Genomic DNA, 21,471 nt, shown 5'->3' on the forward strand with positions numbered 1-21,471 from the left:
GGGGGGGGGGGGGGGGGGGCCCACGCAGTGCACATCAAGCGGCCAAGGTTAGAATGTTTGGTTTTCACGCAGCGAGAGGTGTGGAGAATCAGACCAGAGGCAGAGTATGCACTAATCTATATTTCTTAAGGACTGCTCTTGTTGCTGCCTGGAGGGTTGGAGGCTATAGGACCAGCCCAAGATCCAGGTTATGGTAACTTAGACCAGTAGTTGTACTGCAAGTTCAGATTCAGAAGACATTGCAGGTTTAAAATGAACAGGCCTGATAAAGGATAGAATAGAAAGTCTAAATAAAAAGAGAAGCAACAGATGACTCCAACAACAACTGTGGCCACGGCAACTAGAAGAATGGAACTGCCATTAACAAAGGAGACACAGTCAGGCAGGAGCAGACGAGATACAGTGGACACAGGATCAGCTTTGAGGATTTTTAAGTTTATGAGGCCTATGAAGAACTCAAAGTGTAGAAGTCAAGTAGGCAGGTGGACATACAAGTCTGCAGTTCAAGAGACATTAAGCCATGCCTAATGCTGTGAATGGACAACTAAAACTCACCGTGATGATAAACTGGATTTGCAATGAAGGTAATTAATGGCCTGGGTAAGTGGCCCAAATTGAAGGGTTCACAAGAGAACTGGAGGAGAGAGCTGGAGGATATTAATATGGCTAAAATAGCACATGGGGACAAACCATTCAGACATAATCTTTCAGAGATTTTTGCTACAAAGTAAGAGAGAGTGATGGACTAGCAGGAGATGAAAGGTCAAGAGAGGCTTTATTTTATTATTGAAGAAATAATGACATGTTTTGTATAATGATGGGAATGATCTAAGAAATGGGTAAATGATGAAGGAAAAAGGAGTAACAGACAGGAGAGGGGAAGGAGAGATTGACTGATTTAGTACATAAAGAGTTTGACTAGAGACAGAAAGACCCTTATAGAAACAATATCAGCTTCAAAAAAAAGCTACAGACCACAATAGATTTTCATCCTCTTGCCTTCCATATACCTCGAAGCTGGACCTCTATAAGAAATGCAGTAAGCAGAAAAACAATGCAGCAAAGAGACCTGACTCAAGCTCAGACATCACACACACACACTCTCTCTCCCTCTCCCTTCATCTCTCCACCCCAGACATGGACTTCCCCCTCCCAGGTGACACTACCTGTGTGGTATACCCCTCGTACTAAAGCAATCCAAGATTCATAAGAACAATGATGCAATCAGGGAAACACACCAAGGAGGTGGGTGACAGAACTGGAGGGGCAGTGGGTCTCAAATACAAGGGGACCTGAAAGAGGAGGAATGCATTAACCTCCACAGGCACCACCATTCTTAACTATGCATGAAATGCTTACAAACAGCTATGCCTACTGGGAAGCACGGCACCTCACTGTCACTTAATTCAGATTTCAGGTTTCAATCAGTCTTCAGCATAATCCATTCCTTCCAGTTAAGCTCCTCATGAAGGTTCAAAATTCCTCATCTGTAAAATGATGAGTTTGACCTGAATGCCTCTAAAAAGACCACTTCCACAAGCCTTAATTTTACACAGCACTCCCTTGATGCCAGACCAGTACGAGTGACCTGGCCACAGAAACCGGACATTGTAGTCATTTGTCCCACTGGACTTTGATGTCAACACTCCAGTCAAATATCTACTCAATGGTCTCCACCCACTCCCTATCCCAAGCTCCTGCTCAGGAAAGCTCTCTCAAGGTCCCTATGTAAGGCACACAGGAACGCACAGGAGAAGCAGCTCAGGACTGGGCCCCTGACATCACCTACCTCCTTGCTGGCCTCCTTACACCAGACCAAGCATCACCCACATACCAATAATTCCTTAAAGCACTTAACCCACAGTATTTTATTGCACTTCACTGACTTTAAGTGACACACATTTTTCTCATGTTAAAACATGAATATATAAAATTAGAAAACACCTCACAATTAAGATGGCTCATACTCATAATTGGAAGCATTTTTTGGTAATAAATAATAAAAAATAATGGCACATCACTCAATGACATCTTAGACGGGATGAAATAAGGTATTAGGACTCCCATCAAAATAAGCAACTTGAGGGCCGGCCCGGTGGCGCACTGCTACAGTGCGCTGCTTGGGAGCGTGGCGGCGCTCACGCCGAGGGTTGCAATCCTGTTGCCGGTCCCGGTCCGGTACGGGCGCGACACTGAGGGTTGCAATCCGTAGCCGGTCACGAAAAAAGACAAAAAGGAAAAAAAAATAAGCAACTTGAGGGCCGGCCCGGTGGCGCACTGCTACAGTGCGCTGCTTGGGAGCGTGGCGGCGCTCACGCCGAGGGTTGCAATCCTGTTGCCGGTCCCGGTCCGGTACGGGCGCGACACTGAGGGTTGCAATCCGTAGCCGGTCACGAAAAAAGACAAAAAGGAAAAAAAAATAAGCAACTTGAGTGCAGTTTTTTTACTCCCCACAATGCTTCCTCTACACTAAAAACTTTGATCTAAATGGAATTTCTATTGACAAGTGCCCCATCTACATTACTTAGGTCTTAAACAGACTGAATAAAACACAGCTCCCAAATGCAACCACCACATTCTGAACTCTACCTCTTTCCAACATACATGTGGCTCTGTTTTTAAACAAAGAATAACCTTAAATTATTTTCACCAAAGTGTATCAGCCCTTCATTTCCTTCAGATTTCTTTCACACAGAGCGTTTCTCACACATCAAGGGACACAGGAGAGAGAAAGAAAAACCTCAGTGACAGGAGTGTTAGAAAAAACTCAAGTTATCACCCAAGCTGTAGCTGCCGCTTTGAGGAACAGACTGAGCTGGCGCTCCCTACAGCGTATAGGATGAGACTAGCACTTACACATCAGTAGTTCCATTTGTGCAAAGCAGAAGGATAAGCCATGTTCTTCAGAAGAAAACAGAGTTTTCTTTCCTGTTTAAGTAGTGAGCATCCTTAGAACAGCCAGACCCAAAAGCCTCAGGCCAAAACAGGAAGAAAAGTGTCCCCTTTGCTGAGGGAAAGTAACCATACATCCATATAACCACAAGGTTCATTTCAAATATGAATCTGTAAAACAGACTGCCATTGGCTGGCCAGTTAGCTCACTTGGGAGAGCGTGGTTCTGGCAACGCCAAGGTCACAGGTTCAGATCCCCATACCAGCCAGCTGCCAAAAATAAAAAATAAAATAAAATAAACTGCCATCAATCTGATAATGTGTCCTGACTTTTTTTATTTTTAACTCAGAAGTTATATTTTATGACTTTTGGGAACAAAGAAATCACAGGAGTTTGGCCATGTCATTCCATAGACATCAGGAATCTTTAGAAACACAAAGATTTTGAAGAGTCAAAAATTCTATTCCTTAAAAAAAACGAGGGGGGCAGTGGGATGGACCCCAGCCTGGGGAAACATCCTGTGTCTGCCTCACAACATTGGTCCTTGGCGACAGACTGGCAGCTATTGGCAGAAAGTCCACTGCCTCTCCGGTGACTTCCAGCCTGCCAGATCAACAATACTATCAAAAACACAAATCTCTTGGTGAAGAAACAGAAAAAAAGAGGGGAGGGTAAGAAATCAGGACTGCAATGTTTGGTTCCCTCTGAGTACCAATTCAATTACAAGCTGTAAAAGCTCAGAAACATGCTCACATTAATAAATACCACCCCCTTCCAAGGTCTCTTTACTAAAGAAAATTTTCACTTACCTCCTTCAAAATAGAAGGAAGTCCTCCTACAAATTCTTATTTTCAGAATCCTTTCATTATGGAGAGTTCCAAAACTACTTCCTTGTATCTCCTTGGTGGTTAAACGCATGCAAGCTCAAATCCAAACAGCCTGGGTTTATATCCTGGCTCCGACAGTTACTACCTGGGTAGGCAAATTGCTATTCCACTGTTAGTGTGTAGTTTCCTCATCTATAAAAATGGTTTGTCCTGAAGATTTAATGAGTAAAATTCAGCTAAAGGACTGAAACTCAATACAGGGTAGCCATCACAACCACTGCCCAGAGTAAGATTCTAAAGAAAAGGATCCAGGTTCCCTTATATCTAGATAAGACTGTTTCCCTGGCCAAAGGGCTTGCTGATCTTAAATGACATTTATAGGAATCAAATGAAATTCAAATACAACTAATAGCTCCCCTCTCTTACTGTGTAATTATGTGTACTCATTATTTGTGTAGCATGTTATTATTTAAATGTCCCTAATTTCAGCCCCGGCAGGCCAAGGGCCCTCCAAGAGTGGCCAAGGTCTCAGCCTCTGCCAAACCTTTCCAAAGCTTTTGTCAATTTATGACAGCCAGGAAAAGTGGCATTAGCATCAGCGGGAAGTAGATAGAAGGCTCACAATCAGCAAATCTTAGCACCGCCTCACCCTTACACCCAACACGCTGTAATGACGACTCAGGTTCCTACACAGACAAATCCACGATGCTGTACAAGCCTCACAGTGGCTACCTCTAGCAGGGCAAAAAATTCATTCCCTGTCATTTAAGAACCACAAAAGCAAGACTGATGGCAAACATGGATTTTATGACATAAAAAACGAGGTCTCTCTACTATCTTATGTCTACTTGGGTTGTTACTACTATACTAGACCTATACAAATGCGGCAGCTGAACTCAGCCAGGCAGACACAAGCTGCGCCATTTGTCAGCTGTTAACAGACACCACAGCACTGAGCTCCTTCACACAAATGGGCAGGGCAAAGGGCTGCGTGCTGTTCACCCCAGCATGCTGATGAGTTAGCAGAAGTGATGTCAATTTGTTTTCAAATTAGATAAAAATTATGCTGGGCCAATCTATTGTTAACACAAAATATAGTAAAAACCATTGAATTTTCCCTGGAAAGTCTTGCAGAACCCAGAATCCAGAAACATCTTTGTTTAAAAATTGACAGGGAATAAACAAAATAAAATACATTCTTTTCAATACTACTGTTGCAAAGACCTGGTATAATTTTTTTTGCATTCCGTGTTGTGAAGTAAATACTGGATTCAAAGTTACATGAGTTGAGCTGTGATTCCAATTCAGCTACTGTGAAATAAACAGCTGTGTGATTTTAGGAAAGTCACTACCACATGTAACACTCACAAAGGCCCCACAAAGCAGTTAAATCACCTTATGGGTGAAAACACAAGGGATCTCAGAGGCATATCACAACCCAAGGTCCCCACAAAGGGAGAACCCAACCCCATCCCCACCACCACCCTGTCTGGGGTGCAAGGCACATGCTCTCAGCTAACCTGCCCATTTTTATAAATTACCACCTCCCAGCAAGGGCTCTCTGCTGCCTAGAAAGTAAAACTACCACCAGACAAATTTCTGTGATGATAAGAACTGGATCAAGGGGATGATTTCAACTTTTGAAATAGAAACTCAAAAAATTTAAACATGATATAACTTAGATGACTTAAAATCACTGTCGTCTCCCCCTTCCCCATCCTCTAGTTTCATTTGACCTTTAGGACAAGGTCGTTCTATGGGATAGGATATGAGTGATGACTGACTATAAAACATCTACCCAAACTCAACAAGAGATCTACAGACGAGCATACATTTATTCCCACATGCAGAGAGAACACAGCTTGCAGTTACAATTACTCCTGCTCCCCAAAAGATCTACAGGCTAAAAAGGTCTTGGGCATTCCCTGTACTTTCAGCTTTCTCTGGATCACAACCCCTATCAGAGGACTCCCATGGTACCAATTCCTGTTTCCTGTGCTTCCCAGTAACCACCCACCCCCGCCAGCAAAAAAAAGCACACTTTGCTTACCATGTTACCTGCCTCCAAGATAATGATTCTTAAAGCACACTTAAGTTCTGAAACAAGTAGATATGTTTACTCACAAGTGCTACAGAAATCCAACATACAGAAAAACAAAAGGGTGATCTTAGAATGCTGCCTGCACGAACACCGAGATGAACCAGAAAATGGCATATCCACAACCAAAAGAGAAGCATTCGTGGCTTAGTAATTTCTTTTTTTAAGACAGGTAAGTCTTAATCTGGATGAAAAGCAAACTACCATGACAAAAACTATCCCTTCACTGTGAAGGTGGTGCAAAAATTATTTAAAGCCTTCAATGATCTCAACAGATGTCTGCCAACTTTTCTTAGAATTCCTTCAAGCCCCTGATTGTGCCAAAGTCAAAGATACATTTGGCCAACTGGCTGGCAGCGTTGGTTGCTTCTTGAATGACAAACTTTAGTTTTTGTTCATTTATCAAAATTCCACCTTTATTACATTCTGGACATCTGGCTAACGTCTTGTCATAAATGCTGGTGTTTTCCCAGTTAGGAATGCGTGGTTTATTCATTGTTAGCAATTCAAAGCCCTAAGGCATGAGCACTATTGAACAGCACTATGAGAACATCACATAAAATGTGAAAAATCTAAAACTAGAGTAAGCTGTTGCCCTATTCTACCTCATCAAGCACCGCTCCAAAACGCTAGGTGCTATGGGAAGCAATGACAATAAACAAAAACTATCCGAAGTCTCTAAAAAGACACAGGGCTTAGAGTTTACTGTATTATAAGCAATGAATGGACGGGGTCCCTATCCACTGGAGACCCATATAAAAAAGTAAAACACTCTTTAGTATTGTATACTATGGTAATCGGTTCCACAACTTATTTTGCTTTCTGTGAAAGTACAGAGACTTAAAAAGGGACCATCCCCGTACGTGTTGATTGATTTTTGTTGAGGGATGCACATGACTGAGCCACGACAGCCTTAGAGGTTGACCTCCAAAGCCAAGTAACACACAGGGCAGAAAACTAGAAAGCTGTGGTGGAGGGGGCAGCAGGGAGACGGTGGCATGCGGTGCTTCAAGGGGAAAGGGACAGCGACACAACTTGGGTGAATGGTGGAGTTCAGAAAGGTCACCTTAGAAAACTCTGCCATAGCCCTATGAAAACAGAGCAGCGAGAGGTCCTGTCTGCAAACCACTAGTTTCAACTACAGGCTACCAGCAAGTCACCTCACAACTAAGCAGACAGGAAAGAAATTGGAAACCACAAGTGCATCTGTCATTTTGCACTTTGGCAAACTATCAACTGTACATATGTGACGACTCCCTTATGACCAGGGCCCAGACTCTACAAAAGAACAAAATTTCCTCTTCCTCACGTCCTTGCCCCCAAGCTAGTACAAACTGGAACACAGACAACTGATTCACATCATCTATAATTCTAAAGGATTAACACATGCACAAGACTGTGGAATACCATCACAGCCACATCCCCTCAAATAAAATAGTAGACCACAACCAACGTTTGTCCTCAAATGGTTTTTGTTGGATGATTTTATCTGAATGGCACTGACCCTGTTCAGAAGGGACATCAGAATAAAGTAAAATAGGAGCGAGTTTCCTCCCATTCCATAACCATCCAGGAAGAGCTATACTTCTGGAGGCACAAGAATTCTAAGCCACTGTAAACCTACTGCACTGAAGCAATCTGCCCTCCCTGATCAACAAGAAAGGAAGCAGGTACTTCAAAAGGCAATAGGTATGCAGGTTTAGGCTATTTCCTATATCAACAGATAGAAACCAAAAGCTCCACATTTCAGCAAGACAACCAAAGGATTCTGCTCACATAGTTGGGTAGAAAGACAGAAACCCAGAGAAAAACCTGCAAGAAAGGCTCCACGTTCAACCCAGGACCTCAAGAACAGACCTAAGGCCCCTTGTCCATTACATTATGTAGTACATAGAGGAAAATAAAAATAAAACTATAATCCCAATAGGATGTCCAGAAAGCATAATTACATAGCCTATAGACTGCCATCAGGTGCCTAGCCTAAGAAACACAGGCTGCCAAAACACATCCAATTCAAAAACACATCTCTGTGTCCAGAGATGACATCCAATTCCAACAAGAGTCAACTCACCATTCACTGTTTTCAGGCTTCCAGCAATGCCTTCCCCGTGCTGTCTTTTCTGGGCATTCTTGAACTCCTTCAGAGACAAATAAAGGACTTTACGTACCACCCTTTCTTCTGACCATGGAATCCCATCACTGTCATCCTGGGGAAACATAAGAAAAACCAGAAGGGGAGTTACTGAAAAGAAAGCAAGCAAATTCAGAATAAACTTTTTAAAAAAATATTCCAAGCAAGTATTTTACAACCAAGACCCAGTTCTGGATATCAGAATTACATCATAAGTAAAAGGGACAACACTGGCCCTTCTGGACAGACCTCAAGCAAAAGCTAATCCACAGGCTTTTAAAGGGATTAAAAGAAACACAACCATCTAGCTTATTCACATGCCTCACATCCAAACACATTCATTAACCAGTAATACTGCAGTTTTATGTTCCTGGCAAAGTTCAGAAAAATCATACCACAACCAGAGGTGTAATGAACCATCTTACTATACCACTAGAAAGTGAGTAATGCCAGAATGAATACTGCATTACAAATATGTGCAGCACTCTTTTGGAAATTTTGTTGTGATTGTTGGAAGTTGGAGAGGTTGCAGCAAATATAGGTGCTGCCTTCGAGGAATTCACAATTCAGCCAGAAGAACTGGAACTTGATCTGCACTGGCCTCTTAAGGAAATGAGTCACAGATGGAAAAGAAACAGAGACCACTGCTGAAGGTGGCAATGGATCCTGATGGGGTACAGGTGGGTGGTGATTTTTTTCAAAAAATGTACACAATTAATAACAGGCCATGAAGGTCTCATTTAAAAGTGTGGCAACCGCAGTCTGTTGATTCCAGTACAATGCAAGTTCTTAAAAGAATTAACAAAATGAGGGCCAGGTGGCTAGGGTGGGGGAGGGAAACAAAAGAATGTCATTTAAAAGTGTGGCAACCGCAGTCTGTTGATTCCAGTACAATGCAAGTTCTTAAAAGAAGAATTAACAAAATGAGGGCCAGGTGGCTAGGGTGGGGGAGGGAAACAAAAGAATAAGCAGCCAGCCCAGAGAACATTCCAGCAACTGCAGTAGTAAAGACATAAAGAAAGACTAGAATTGAAAAAGCACTACAGAGGAAAATAAAGACTGAGCAGGTACTTGAGATGGAGCAAGACAGAGATGGTTGACACTAGCCACTAAACAAGGTGAGCAGGCCTTGCCTGCCATGGCTAGGGTATTCAGAGGCTCTCTTCTGTGTGTGTCTATCTACACACTGCTAATCTAAGAAGGACCAATCTAAAAAGGACACACTTACTTTAAGATTTAAGCATAACTTTAAGACTTAGCAGAGTTCAATTTACAGATGGAACTGTTTGAACTTCTCAGATATGTTTGCCTTTAAAAGAATAAGAAAAACATTAGTATCTTGAGCAAAAGTTGGATTTTGGATATTTAGTTCCTTTCTTTTTTTTTCTATGGTGAGTTAAATGAAACACTAGCAGTGCAGAAGGAACCAGGTTCCTTTGGCTCAAGCAAAGACCAAACCCCTCAGACAGCCCTACTTCACAGGCAGTCTGGCACTGCAGCAGTGGGCTGTGCAAAAGAACTGGTTCTTCCTGCCTGCCCCTAATGGACCATGTAGATAGAACTTCCATGGCACACAATGAGAAGGCTAGATTATCTGAGGTCTTTTCCAGCTCTTAAATTCCTAAACTCTACATAAATACAAACTACATCTTAGAAATTCAACCACATAGTGACTCTAAGCCCTAAACAACTTAAGCTGCACTCCTGTTAAGCTTTAAGGATTTCCTAGAAGGAGAACAATCCTCCATCTTCCACAATAAGGGGAAGAAAAGCCCAAGGAAGGAAGAGAGCTAGGATTTCCACCTTGCCCTAGACATCTTTCATCCCTGTAGGATTGCCAAGCTGAGATTTCCGTTTTCTGGGCAGCTCCTGCCTCTGCAGGAAGAAGGTTCATCCCGTCTTCCTGGTGGCTCTCCTGAGACAGCCAATACCTTTACAGACCAGGGTGGTGGTGGGGGTTCAGACATGAAAGCTAAGAGCAGCAGCCAGCAAACGCTGCCTCACCCTGACAAGGGGACTGCAGTAATTTCTGAACTGTTACTGGGAGTGAGTTACTGAAGACATTCCAATCACAGGATTAAAAACCGGAAAAATGCAGCCCTCTGACCAGACCCTATTTGAGGAACCCAAATAACCCACATGAGTAAAATGCAGATGATCTAGCTACAGAACACATGAAAAGCATAAAGTAGTTGGATTAATTTTGATAGCACCTCCCTTGAGTTTGTGATCAGTTGCGAATGAGTGATAGTGTTAGCTTCAGAAGGAGTTAATAGTTATTAGCCTGAAATACACCTTTTTAGCAGCCCAGGTTTATTCATAAACGTTGTCAGGAAGAATTCTCTTCACCACCACCACGTTCCTATTCTCATCATTTGCATCTCCACAACAAACAATGACATGAGGTTATAAACTATTATGTCCTACATATACTCAGTGTATAAATTATAAAGCCCCAAAATGGCTTTCAATGTAAAACTCCCAAGACAATTTACTGCATCCTGTACAGGCTGGTGCCTTCATCCTGACTCCAGGCTCCATGAGAGAGAATTATACCCCTACAACTAGTGTCTAATTAAAACATAAACCATGTGAGATGAAAACTCCTGCAAAGGAAGCTGCACTTAAAAGTACAGTTACTGATGGAAGCAGCTTCATTACACCTATACCGTACTTTAAATACAGGAGAAGCAAACTCATGACACCGATTACTGGGTTTCAAATTCTACACATTAAAAATCAAACTTAAAAAGAAAAACACACAAGTGTTTTTTGCAATCAATCTACACTTTTGGCCACGACTTGTCACCTCCCTCAATGCTGATGCAAGACGCAAACCTGGTAGATAATAAATTGACTCTATGCTGTTCCTCAATAATTCATGATATTCCAAATTAAACTGTCTTTCACAGCTTCAGAGTCATGGTAAATCACCCTAACCTCATACTCCTCCCTAGAGGAAGGCTAGATGCAGAAACTAAAGGTGTGCCTGCCCCCAAGCCTATTCAAGGTGAGTGACAGGAAGGCCAGAAAGAAGGTCCTCTCCACTTAATGCTCACTCTGCTGTGGCCACATCATTATTCAGAACCGCCAAAGTACTGAATGCCCTAGACAACAGCCCAGACACAACTCTTATCATCAGAGGTCAAGCAAACTCGAAATACAAATGCTCTATACAGGGCTTCCTTTTTGTTTCTCTTTTTCAACAGCTGTCTTATTTAATCAACCATTAGAACAGCATCTGCATGGGTCAGGAAGTCACTTCTCATGTTAACCACTGTGTCCCAGCTCCTAAGACATGCATGACGTACTATGAGCTCAATAAATATTTCTGGAATCAATTAAAAACTCAACAAAGTTCACTCTCGCTCTTCCCACCAACTTCTCCCGTACTTGTTCTGCCAGTGCCTAACAAGAGGCAACATCCAGGATGTTCTCATTGAAGTGCCTGAAATCATTCTTCATGACTTAAATCACGAAGGGCTGGCTATACTTCTCATTCTCAGCAGCAAGCCTGTCGTGATACTGGAGACATCTCTCCAACACGGTGGCTGCCACCACCCTTTCCTCAGCCACCTACTTCCCAGTAAGAAAGAAGTGGCCATCTAAAAGTGTACATGGGCTCAGAGAGCACGCATATAATTATTGTCATAGTCCTTTCTGCTAAATATTGACCAATTCTTCCACGAAATACCTCTTTTTACACTTGCTACTAATCCTTCCTCCTCTTCGCAGGCCGCATCTGCGGTCAGGCTCCTGCTCCTCCGTATCCCCCTGAATTCTCTCATTACACCCTTGCCTCACCCTGTACATCCAGTTACTCACTCCCAAATCACCAGTTTCAAGTCCACTAATATCGCACTTGGTGTTCAAAAATCCAAATTATTCCCTTTTGCCCTTTCTAGCCCAGTTCAGGCCACACAGCTCTCCCCTGCCCCTCATATGGAGTCAGACAGGACTTGACAGTACAGGACTGAAAAGAGAGGCTTTTTCTTCCCTGCTCCAGAATGCCCTGCAAAAACAAGCACCCTGTCCATTCTTGTTTACTGGTCAGCTTAACAGAAGATACAGTAATAAGGCTTTTATAAGGAAAGTGACAGTCTTCTTTTAATTTGCAAAACGTCTGCCATCCTTTGAAATAATAGCAATTGGTCTGAAATCAAACTTGTATGTTATGGTGACAATACTTCTTACTAAAAGGAATAAAGGAGCACAACGTAACACCTAGCAGCTCCACGTCCTGTCACAGACACATAAGATAAAGGAGCACAGGAAGACAACACCATCGAATAATTCTCCAAAACTCACAGTGCAAGTTAGCAATTAACTAGCCTCCTACCACATCTCCTTCCACATCCTTGCAACTTGAAGTTGTAACCCACAGACCACCTGTACATACCTTAACCACTTGGCATCCAATTAGACATACAAACTCTCAAGCTCCGTTTCAAGCTGCTGACTACAAATCTGAATTTTACCAAGATCCTGGTGATTCCTATGTAAAGTTCCAGAAACACTGCTGTGCACAAGGGTGCCCCATTCCATGCATACTTCACATGGCTGTCTAATTCCCATAAGAATACAGCAAAGGAACAGATAAGATGAAACCCCAAAATAAATGCTTCTAATGTTCACTTAGTGCTGCCACAATTCCTGTCAGAAGTCTATATTTATATGCCCTGAAAATCTTCCCTTTGACTTCTCTTCAGAGGTCAAAGAGCATAGGTGAAAACAATAAAAAAGGACATGGCACTAAGTAAGTAACGCTAGCTCCTTTAATCATTCCTTCTCTGACGTTGCTCATCTTCTGGTTATCCAACTTGGGATGACTTCCCTTTAAAATGCAACATAATAAAAAAGGACATGGCACTAAGTAAGTAACGCTAGCTCCTTTAATCATTCCTTCTCTGACATGGTTGCTCATCTTCTGGTTATCCAACTTGGGATGACTTCCCTTTAAAATGCAACATCTAACATTAAACACACATTCCAACATGTGAATAATATTCCAGAAAAGGACCAACATACACAAGAAGATCATTTCTATTTCCATGCACAAATCCAAGAGTTAGGATAAATTATAGCAGCCACATTACACTGCAGAATCTCATTAACTATATAGGTAGTTAACTATACCCTCCATGATGATTTTGTGTGTGTGTGTGTGTCTGGTTTTTTTTTTTTTTTTTTTTTTTTTGGGGGGGGGGGTGAATATATTACACCACAGGCAACAAGAACCAAAGGAAGGACCCATTTTAACAAAAAGCACAGCTCGCAGTTACACAATTTTTCTGTGACACTCTCCTCCACGAAGACAAAAAAAATCAACCAACCAAAAACTCAGCACAGACCACTAACAGAAAGCGATATGTGCATGACAATATAAACCAAGTTGTATTCAAAGCAGGTTAAGGAATCACTTTCCTTTACAAGACCCACAAGAAGGTCCATGCTCCATGCTTTTAAAAACTGAATTACTGTTTCGACATACTGTGTAACTACACCAACAATTCTTATAATCTGTCTCAAGACTGGTCAGAGTGCAGGCCCAAGCAGGCTGCTGCTTTCTGATGATAGCCAATTCTTCAATAAGATGGGCCATCAAAATCTCTGCAGAGTGCTCAAAGTACCCTGGTACTCAGAGAAAACAAGCACCTCCAGGTCAGTAAAGCTTGCAGCTCAGTGTTAGGGAGAGGATGATACTCTTGGAGTCAGGAGGAAACACTATATATAAAAAGTGATCATGGAGACTAGCCATAGTTAGCACAGTTGGTTAGAGTGTGGTGTTGACAACACAATGGTCCAGTGTTTCATCCCTATGCCGGCAAGACAAAAAAAAGTGATAATGATCGTACTGATAGTGAACTAAAAATGGAAAAGCTCTACCGGGTGGTCACTGTTAGGCATTGTGCTCAGGGCTTACATACCTTCAATAATCATGATTACTCTGCTCAGCCTCCCCTTAGTAAAGGTACATGCCGCACTGCTTTCTCCCTTTAGTTTAAGACATGGGAAAGGAAGCAAGCACAAAACTGTTTTAGTTATTTAGAGATGAGTTATACTGTACTGCCCAAAGCTGATGAAGCTAGAGAGAAACAAGAGCTGGTATAGGTAGTGAGTCTGTCACAGATGGTAGATCAAAAAGTGAAATTTCAAATGTTACAGAGCAGAGAGAGTAAAGAGGCTGCGTCTGGCTCCCGCTCTCACAGCCACTGAAGTACATTCAGTTCCATAGAGACAGGGGGGCAAGTGAGAGCCAGATGGGCACTGGGCAACTCTGTGCCTTGCTGAGGAAACATAACTAAACATGGGTAAAGAAGATCCTAAGACGACGAGAGAAAAAATGTCATCACATGCATTCTTTGTGCAAAACTTGTCGGGAGGAGCACAAGAAGCAGCACCCAGATGCTTCAGTCACCTTCTCAGGGTTTTCTAAGAAGTGCTCAGAGAGGTGGAAGATCATGTCTGCTACAGAGAAAGGAAAACTTGAAGACATGGCAAAGACAGATAAGGCCCATTATGAAAGAGAAATAAAAACCTACATCGCTCCTAAAGGGGAAACAAAAAAGTTCAAGGATCCCAATGCACCCAAGAGGCCTCCTTTGGCCTTTTTGCTTGTTCTGTTCTGAGTATTGCCCAAAAATCAAAGGAGAACATCCTGGCCTATCCACTGGCGATGTTGCAAAAGCACTAGGAGAGATGTGGACAACACTGCTGCAGACGACGCACAGCCTTATGAAAAGAAGCCTGCTCGGCTGAAGAAAAAGTACGGAAAGGATATTGCTGCACCCAGAGCTAAAAGAAAGCCTGATGCAGCAAAAAGGGAGGTGTCAAGGCTGGAAAAAGCAAGGAAAATGAGGAAGAGGAGGAAGACAAGGAGGAGGAGGAGAAGGAAGATGATGATGATGAACAAGTTCATTGTAGCACATTTTTTTTCTTTTCTATAAAGCATTTAATCCCCTTGTACACAACTCACTCGTTTTAAAGAAAAAAACTGAAATGTAAGGCTGTGTAAGATCTGCTTTTAAACTGTTCAGTGTCTTTTTCTATATAGTTAACACAGTACCAAATGTGTCTTTAGATAGCGTTGTCCTGGTGGTATTTTCAATAACCACTAACATCGCCGGGTACAGTATGGGGATTGTAAACTGGCATGGAAATTTAAAGCTGGTTCTTGATGGTGCACAGCACAAATTAGTCATATATGGGGATGGTAGCTTTTTCATATCATCCTCAGTTGTCTCTGATGCAGCTTATATGAAAAAATTGTTAACTGAATACCACTCTGTAATTGCCAAAAAAAAAAAAAAAAGCTGCAGCTGTTTGGTTGACATTCGGAATGCTACTAAGTAAATACAATTTTTGTATTAAAAAAAGATGAAATTTCAAAACTCAGCAATTCTTTATAATTGAGAAAACTAACAAAAGTATAACTCACCCTGAAAGCAAAATTAAAATTACTCATTTGCAGAAGCAAAAGGTAAACCACATATGAAAAACAAGACAACTCCTTACTAGGAGAAGAGCAGCGGGGAGGGAAGGAAAAGGGGTTATCTATTATTGGCCTCAACTACCTTGTGTAACAGAGTAGAACTGACAGTCATCCTTATGCAACTGTCCATACCTTGGTTTTGTGTGTGTGTGTATTTTTTATTTTAAAGTCTCCTTATAAGAAGAATAAATGCCTTGGTTTTTATTATTGGTTCCAAACTCAAGCCATCTTGATTTGGAGAGGAAAAACAAGGATGGAAAGGTATGTGTTAGAGGAAAGCACTTAACTGACCAATTAAAAAAATTTTTTTTTCCTAAAAATTACAACTGCTGTATTTAAAAAGGAAATAGGGTCCAGTGAAGGATAATTAATTTCCTATCACCTGTGGGCAAAATGCATGAGACACTCATGCATCACAGGTACAGTGGTCAAGCCATTCGTCAACCAAACTAGGGCAGTGACAATAATGATGATTGGTGGATGAAAATAATGACTGTTGAAAACTGTGTATAGGTCAAGCAATCCTACTAGGCTCCTTCCAGCAGATCTAAATCCATTTAAAACAAAAGGTGTGCAACACAGAGATAAATCTTTTCTTCAACAGTATCACTAAAATAGAAATAAAGCCAATATAATAAATACTACATAATAAAAAAAATAAAGACATGGCAGGATTGAAGAGTGACATACACCTTGGTATAAATTGAAATTCAGAACCTCCCATCGATGTTTTAAGTATCAACCTGCTTTATAAAGAGGAACACAGAGGAAAGATGGTAGAACCAGGCACAGTTACAGAGGCAGTGCTTCCACATAAAAGAGTCCTGCTTGCACAGCAAGTCAAATGCTCTTCACAGCCACAAGTAAGTAAACCAACCAGATGTTGAAATGGGAAAACAGCCTTCAAGTTAATAGGGGAATGGGAGTTGGGAGTAAAAGAGCATTCAGGGTCACAGGTATAAAGACCATCTCCTAACGTGGAACTACTCTGTTAACATTTACACAAGTGCTGAAACAAGAAATTAAGTATTTGGATTACAGGAGCCACTGGATGAGTTACCAATGCTGGCATCAGAATATGTCCTAGTTCAATCCACCTTGACAAAGCTCTACAGAAAAAAGAATGTGACTTTTACTCCTTAACTTCTTTTAAGGAGAAAAAGAAGTTCTATTCCCAATTACAATGCCCAAGTCCATCCTAAAGCTGGATCAGCATGAAATGCCATATCATGGGATTGAGGATGATGGGTCTGATTAACAGCTGCTCAAAGGTGAATAACAAATTAAAAATTCTCCATGGAGGAGAAAAGAACTGACAGCCATTTCCTTCTCCCAAGGACAAATGACTGGAAACCTATGCATGAATGTTCCCCCACCTCCCAACAACTTTTTCATATACCTGCTGTTAAATCATCCTACTTAAAACAGTTGGTTGGTGTCTTAAATGCCAGCCTGTTCCATCAGCAGTTTGACGAAATAACAATGAAAGCACCAAAAAAGTTGTTAGAGATGTTGATCTTGGCATGGATCAAATACAAACAAGGATTTATGCAGCCAAAATAAAGGAGGGAAGGAGGGAGGAAGAGAGAAAGAGAATATTGGAGAAAATGTGAGAGGAGTACAACTTCTACTTAAGTCTAAAAATTCCCTTTTAGCAAAATAACAGTGGTAATAATATTTTCTTCATCAGCGATCTCTCAGATCAACTCGATGCTAATCCATTTTTTATACTACATAAAACAGTTCATTCAACTGTCAATATTCAAACATCAAAGGGAAACTGGGAAATATTCACACCTAGAAATAAGATGGCCAGGGAACACCCAAAGAAAGGGAAATGATTTACCAAAGTTGTGAATGATGTTCCCTTGCCTGGACTTTAAATTACAAGCACTTCAAGCAGCAAACTTCCTCAGACAGACATGCTTCCTGGGTTTAAGTAAATGGCCTAAAAATGCTTACGCAAGAAGACTTTTACTTCTTCCAAATTCTCATTAAATAATGTGTACTTATCTTTGATTACTGCCTATTTAAAAAAAAGAAAAAAGCTACAGCTGAAATTGGATTAAGAACTTCTGCTGAAGACAATTTATTGCATAACAACTCTGACAGCCTGAATCTCCGGCCACCAACTGAGCCTTTATAAAAATCTGCTGGGCAGCTGCCAAGTCAGCTCTTTTGCGTCTGAGCATGTCAGACATACCCCGTCGCCAAGGCAGCAGCATGGCAGCAACACATCTGCACGTTCACAGTTAAAGGTGCAGTCAGGGACCAGAGCAGCCAAAGCCACGCAACACAGCCTTAAACCCTCCCGCCGCTCTTACAATCAAAAAAGACCCTAGAGATCTAGACAAGGATTATCTCCGAGAATCAAGCAGAAATCTGGACTGTCAGTGGAGAGAACGGGGGGAGGATCCAATCAATCCTGGATGGGTATCTTCAAAAACAGCAAATCAGAATGAGAAACAGTTCACTGTCAACAATGCCAAAGTGCAACTATACAACAACTTCACTTCGTGAATAAATTATTAGAAAGTACATTCTCAAAAGAATTCTGATTTAAATCTTTTAATCATTAAGGCCTTTCTTTGTTAATAAGAACACCCCCCAAAATCCCAAATGCCATATTCTAAGCTGCAATGTCCGATATAATCCAGTAGTCAAGTGACTACTTATAATTAATTCAATTAAACTTTAAAATTAAGTTCCTTAAGTTGTAATGGCCACATTTCAAGTACTCAGTGGTCAATTAACCCCCCTCCCGTAAATGGCCAATACAGCTACACAATGTTTCCATCTTGGCAGGAAGTTCTACTGGATAGCACTGTGGTCTCAACTGACAGTGTTATTTGATGAGACATTTCATTACGTCCCTGAGAGTACGTCTTCAAAATGTGTGCCTTATGCTCTATTTTGCTCACCAGAAAAGTTGTGGGAGATTAGAAACCTTTCTTAAGAAAATCAGACTCTAAAGCAGGTAAGACTATTGAAAGTACAGACCTATACAACTCTCCTCAAAGTGGATCCAATCCCACCTACTATAACTGGCCTTTCAATTTTGCAAGGAATGTAGATGAAATTTTAAAGATGAAGTATAAGATAAGTTAGTCTAGAAAGCCTTGAAGACACCCACCGCTTTCCGATACCTTCACATCATTTTCTACAGAATCCACTACAAAATAAAGCCTACAGGATTAGAACCAGACAACAGTCAAGTCTTCTAGCAACCATCAGGGCAGCCCAAACCACTTTGATTCCTTGCTGCGCACCCCTCCTGCTGAAGCCAGTCAAGATTACGGGCCTGTGAGCCATGGCAAGGAGCTAGAACAATCTTTATACTTCTGTTTCTGCCACCAGGCCGTAGGACACTGTTGGGGTCATTTTATGAGCTCCATCAATGACTGACTTGCTGGCTTTTGGGGGGCTCAGCAGTGCCCCTCCCCCCACTCCCGCCAAGAAATAAGCATAAGTGTATATATACATGTGCCAGGGGACTAGCTGTCTGATCAAGTAACATTATAAACCATTAAGGTTATTTTTATCCATTTTATAAATGTGTTTAACTATAGGAAAGTCTACAGATAAACTCTGTCCTTGGCTTTAACATCAACTGACACTTTGCCTTATTTGTTCCAGAAAAACTTGAACTTATAACATGTGCCTTAACTCCTTCCTGAATCCCCCAGAGTTAATGACCAATCTGGGATTGGTTAGCACCCGTTCATTATAAGTATGGGTCCCCAGAAACAATTCTGATGTCTGTCTTACCCTCCAAATGGCACTTTCCATTAATGATAAACATACACCACTGCCTGGCAAGCCATACACTCCCTGTTTCCTGTACATATTCTCCTTTATTTTCTTTTCCATCTTTGTGTTCTCCCACATGCAGCAATGAGTCTAGCACATAGCTTGTATTCAAAAAATTTCTTGAGTGAACACATAGAAAGAACTGGCAAGTGTAAAGAGAACAATGGCGTAGAGGTAAAAAGAGACCTGGATTCCAGTTCTGGAGTTCTGTGAGCCTTTGTTCATGCATAAAACAAATTATCCAGGGCAGTGATGGCAAACTTCAGCGTTCATTAGAAATGCTTACAGGGCTTGATAAAAAACCCATGCTGCCCAGGCCTCCTCCCTGACATTTTCCCAGGGGACACTGATGTTGCTGGTCCAGGGATCACACTTTGAGAACCACTGGTGTATACCAGAATCGCAGTGTATCTGACCGTTCCCCTAGTCTTCTATGAAAACGCTTCTCCCTTCCAGGAAAACACTGTAATTGCCAAATATAATGCAAACTTTTTATTGGTAACCTGACTCTCCTAGTTTTCCTGCCACACTAAAATACCTTTTCTGCTGTTTCCTCACACACACTACCTTAAAGTCTGATTCTTCTGCCCTCCATAATCTCTAAAATCTAAATACCCATGAGTACTAAATCATCTTCTTGACAATCTCCTCCCTCCCAGTTCCCACCCTCTCTGCACCTACTTGTGGGATTCTATCTCAGTTAATCCTAAAACCACTCTACTAAGCTGGACTTGGCACCTTCTTTCTCATTGTTTACGTTCACTGTTTAAATCCAGGTAATGCTAGCTGTCTCTCCATGCCTTGGACACAGACTTAAAACAGGCTCTCACGTCCTCTCTTACAGAATAAATCTTTCAAGATGTCTCTGCCACCAACCAATCCTTATTCTAACCATCCTCCCCATCCTCTTCCTCTACAAACATGGCCCCACTGGAATGAGTCAATCCATGTCACTCCTTCTACTCAAGCCTTTCATGGCTCCTCAATGCCTACAGGGGAAAATTCCAAATATCTTATCAGGACCCATAATGACTTATGATCACCCTAACTTCCCACACAACTATTAACACCCCTAACTGACAAGGTATGAGCATCTCAAATAAGGGGCAACAGTTCTCAACTTTAAATTCCCATGTCTAAACAAACGACAGGCGAGTCTTAGTGTTTATTAACTAAATATTGATCATGACTGAACAGTAGTTCAACAGTAAATAGGCTCAATTTACCAGCTATGTCTGTTTTAGTTCTCTACCAAAGGCTCTTGGATTTATATTACATAGAATGCATGATTCTATATGACCAGGACTCTTCACACAAGATCTCAATTTCATTCAAATGGATATACTTCCTTATACAATGGCAAGATTTAACTATCTATTAAAAAAAGAAAAAGAAAGAAATATAGGCTTATTTAAACAAACAAACAAAAAGATTTAACTATATCACTATTTCACAATGGCTTGCAACGATCATGATTATTTCTGCTACCTAAAACTGAAAATTTTCATTGGTCCATGTATCCCAGCAAGTTCTAATATTTCTTCCTTCATGCAGAATGAGGTTCCCTGCAGCTGTTCAGCTCTATAAAAGCTGAATGATGTACCACTTTGTATGTTCAATGAAGAGATTCATACTCACCCAAAGCCATGAGAACTGACCCCCAAAAATGTGGCATGACATATATACAACCTCACTTTAAAGTACAGCTGTTAGAGAAAGCAAATATGGCTATCAAGAAGCAAAAATCATGATTCCGGGCCAACCTGTGGCTCACTCGGGAGAGTGTGGTGCTGAGAACACCAAGGCCCCAGGTTCGGGTCCTATATAGGGATGGCCAGTTAGCTCAATGGTTGAGCGTGGTGCTGACAACACCAAGTCAAGGGTTAAGATCCCCTTACCGGTCATCTTTAAAAAAAAAAAAAAAAACATGATTCTTTCCATCTTGACATTGCACATTGGTACGAGAAACAAAAGACATGCTGTAAGCAGAGTGGATATTAGAAGAAGTGTATCATTTGCACTTTAGGCAATGTGTGCAGAAGGCCAAAGCAACAAGTGAAGAGATGACAAATTTGCTCAAAATGGGAGTAGACTGAAAGCTGTGAGTGAAAAAGTAACAGAATTGGACCTACATTTTTAAAAGATCCCACTGACTGCTGTGTTGATGATAAACCATGGGATGGGGAGTTGGGGGACGGGGGGCTGGGTGATGCTTGGGGA

At 41.5% G+C, this 21,471-nt stretch overlaps 1 protein-coding gene across 2 annotated transcripts in view; it reads right to left on the minus strand.

Moving 5' to 3' along the window:
• The window catches only part of JARID2 (jumonji, AT rich interactive domain 2), a 270,823-nt gene that overhangs the window by 141,267 nt on the left and 108,085 nt on the right, over nucleotides 1-21,471 (minus strand). For both annotated transcript variants that reach the window (XM_008584905.1, XM_008584907.1), the window contains one exon: nucleotides 7,890-8,025. In XM_008584905.1, coding sequence (XP_008583127.1) covers nucleotides 7,890-8,025 — 136 coding nt within the window. The remainder of the gene's footprint in view (nucleotides 1-7,889; nucleotides 8,026-21,471) is intronic.

The sequence above is a fragment of the Galeopterus variegatus genome, unplaced genomic scaffold (genome assembly GCF_000696425.1).
Source record: "Galeopterus variegatus unplaced genomic scaffold, G_variegatus-3.0.2 Scaffold3402, whole genome shotgun sequence".
NCBI classification, from domain to species: domain Eukaryota; kingdom Metazoa; phylum Chordata; class Mammalia; order Dermoptera; family Cynocephalidae; genus Galeopterus; species Galeopterus variegatus.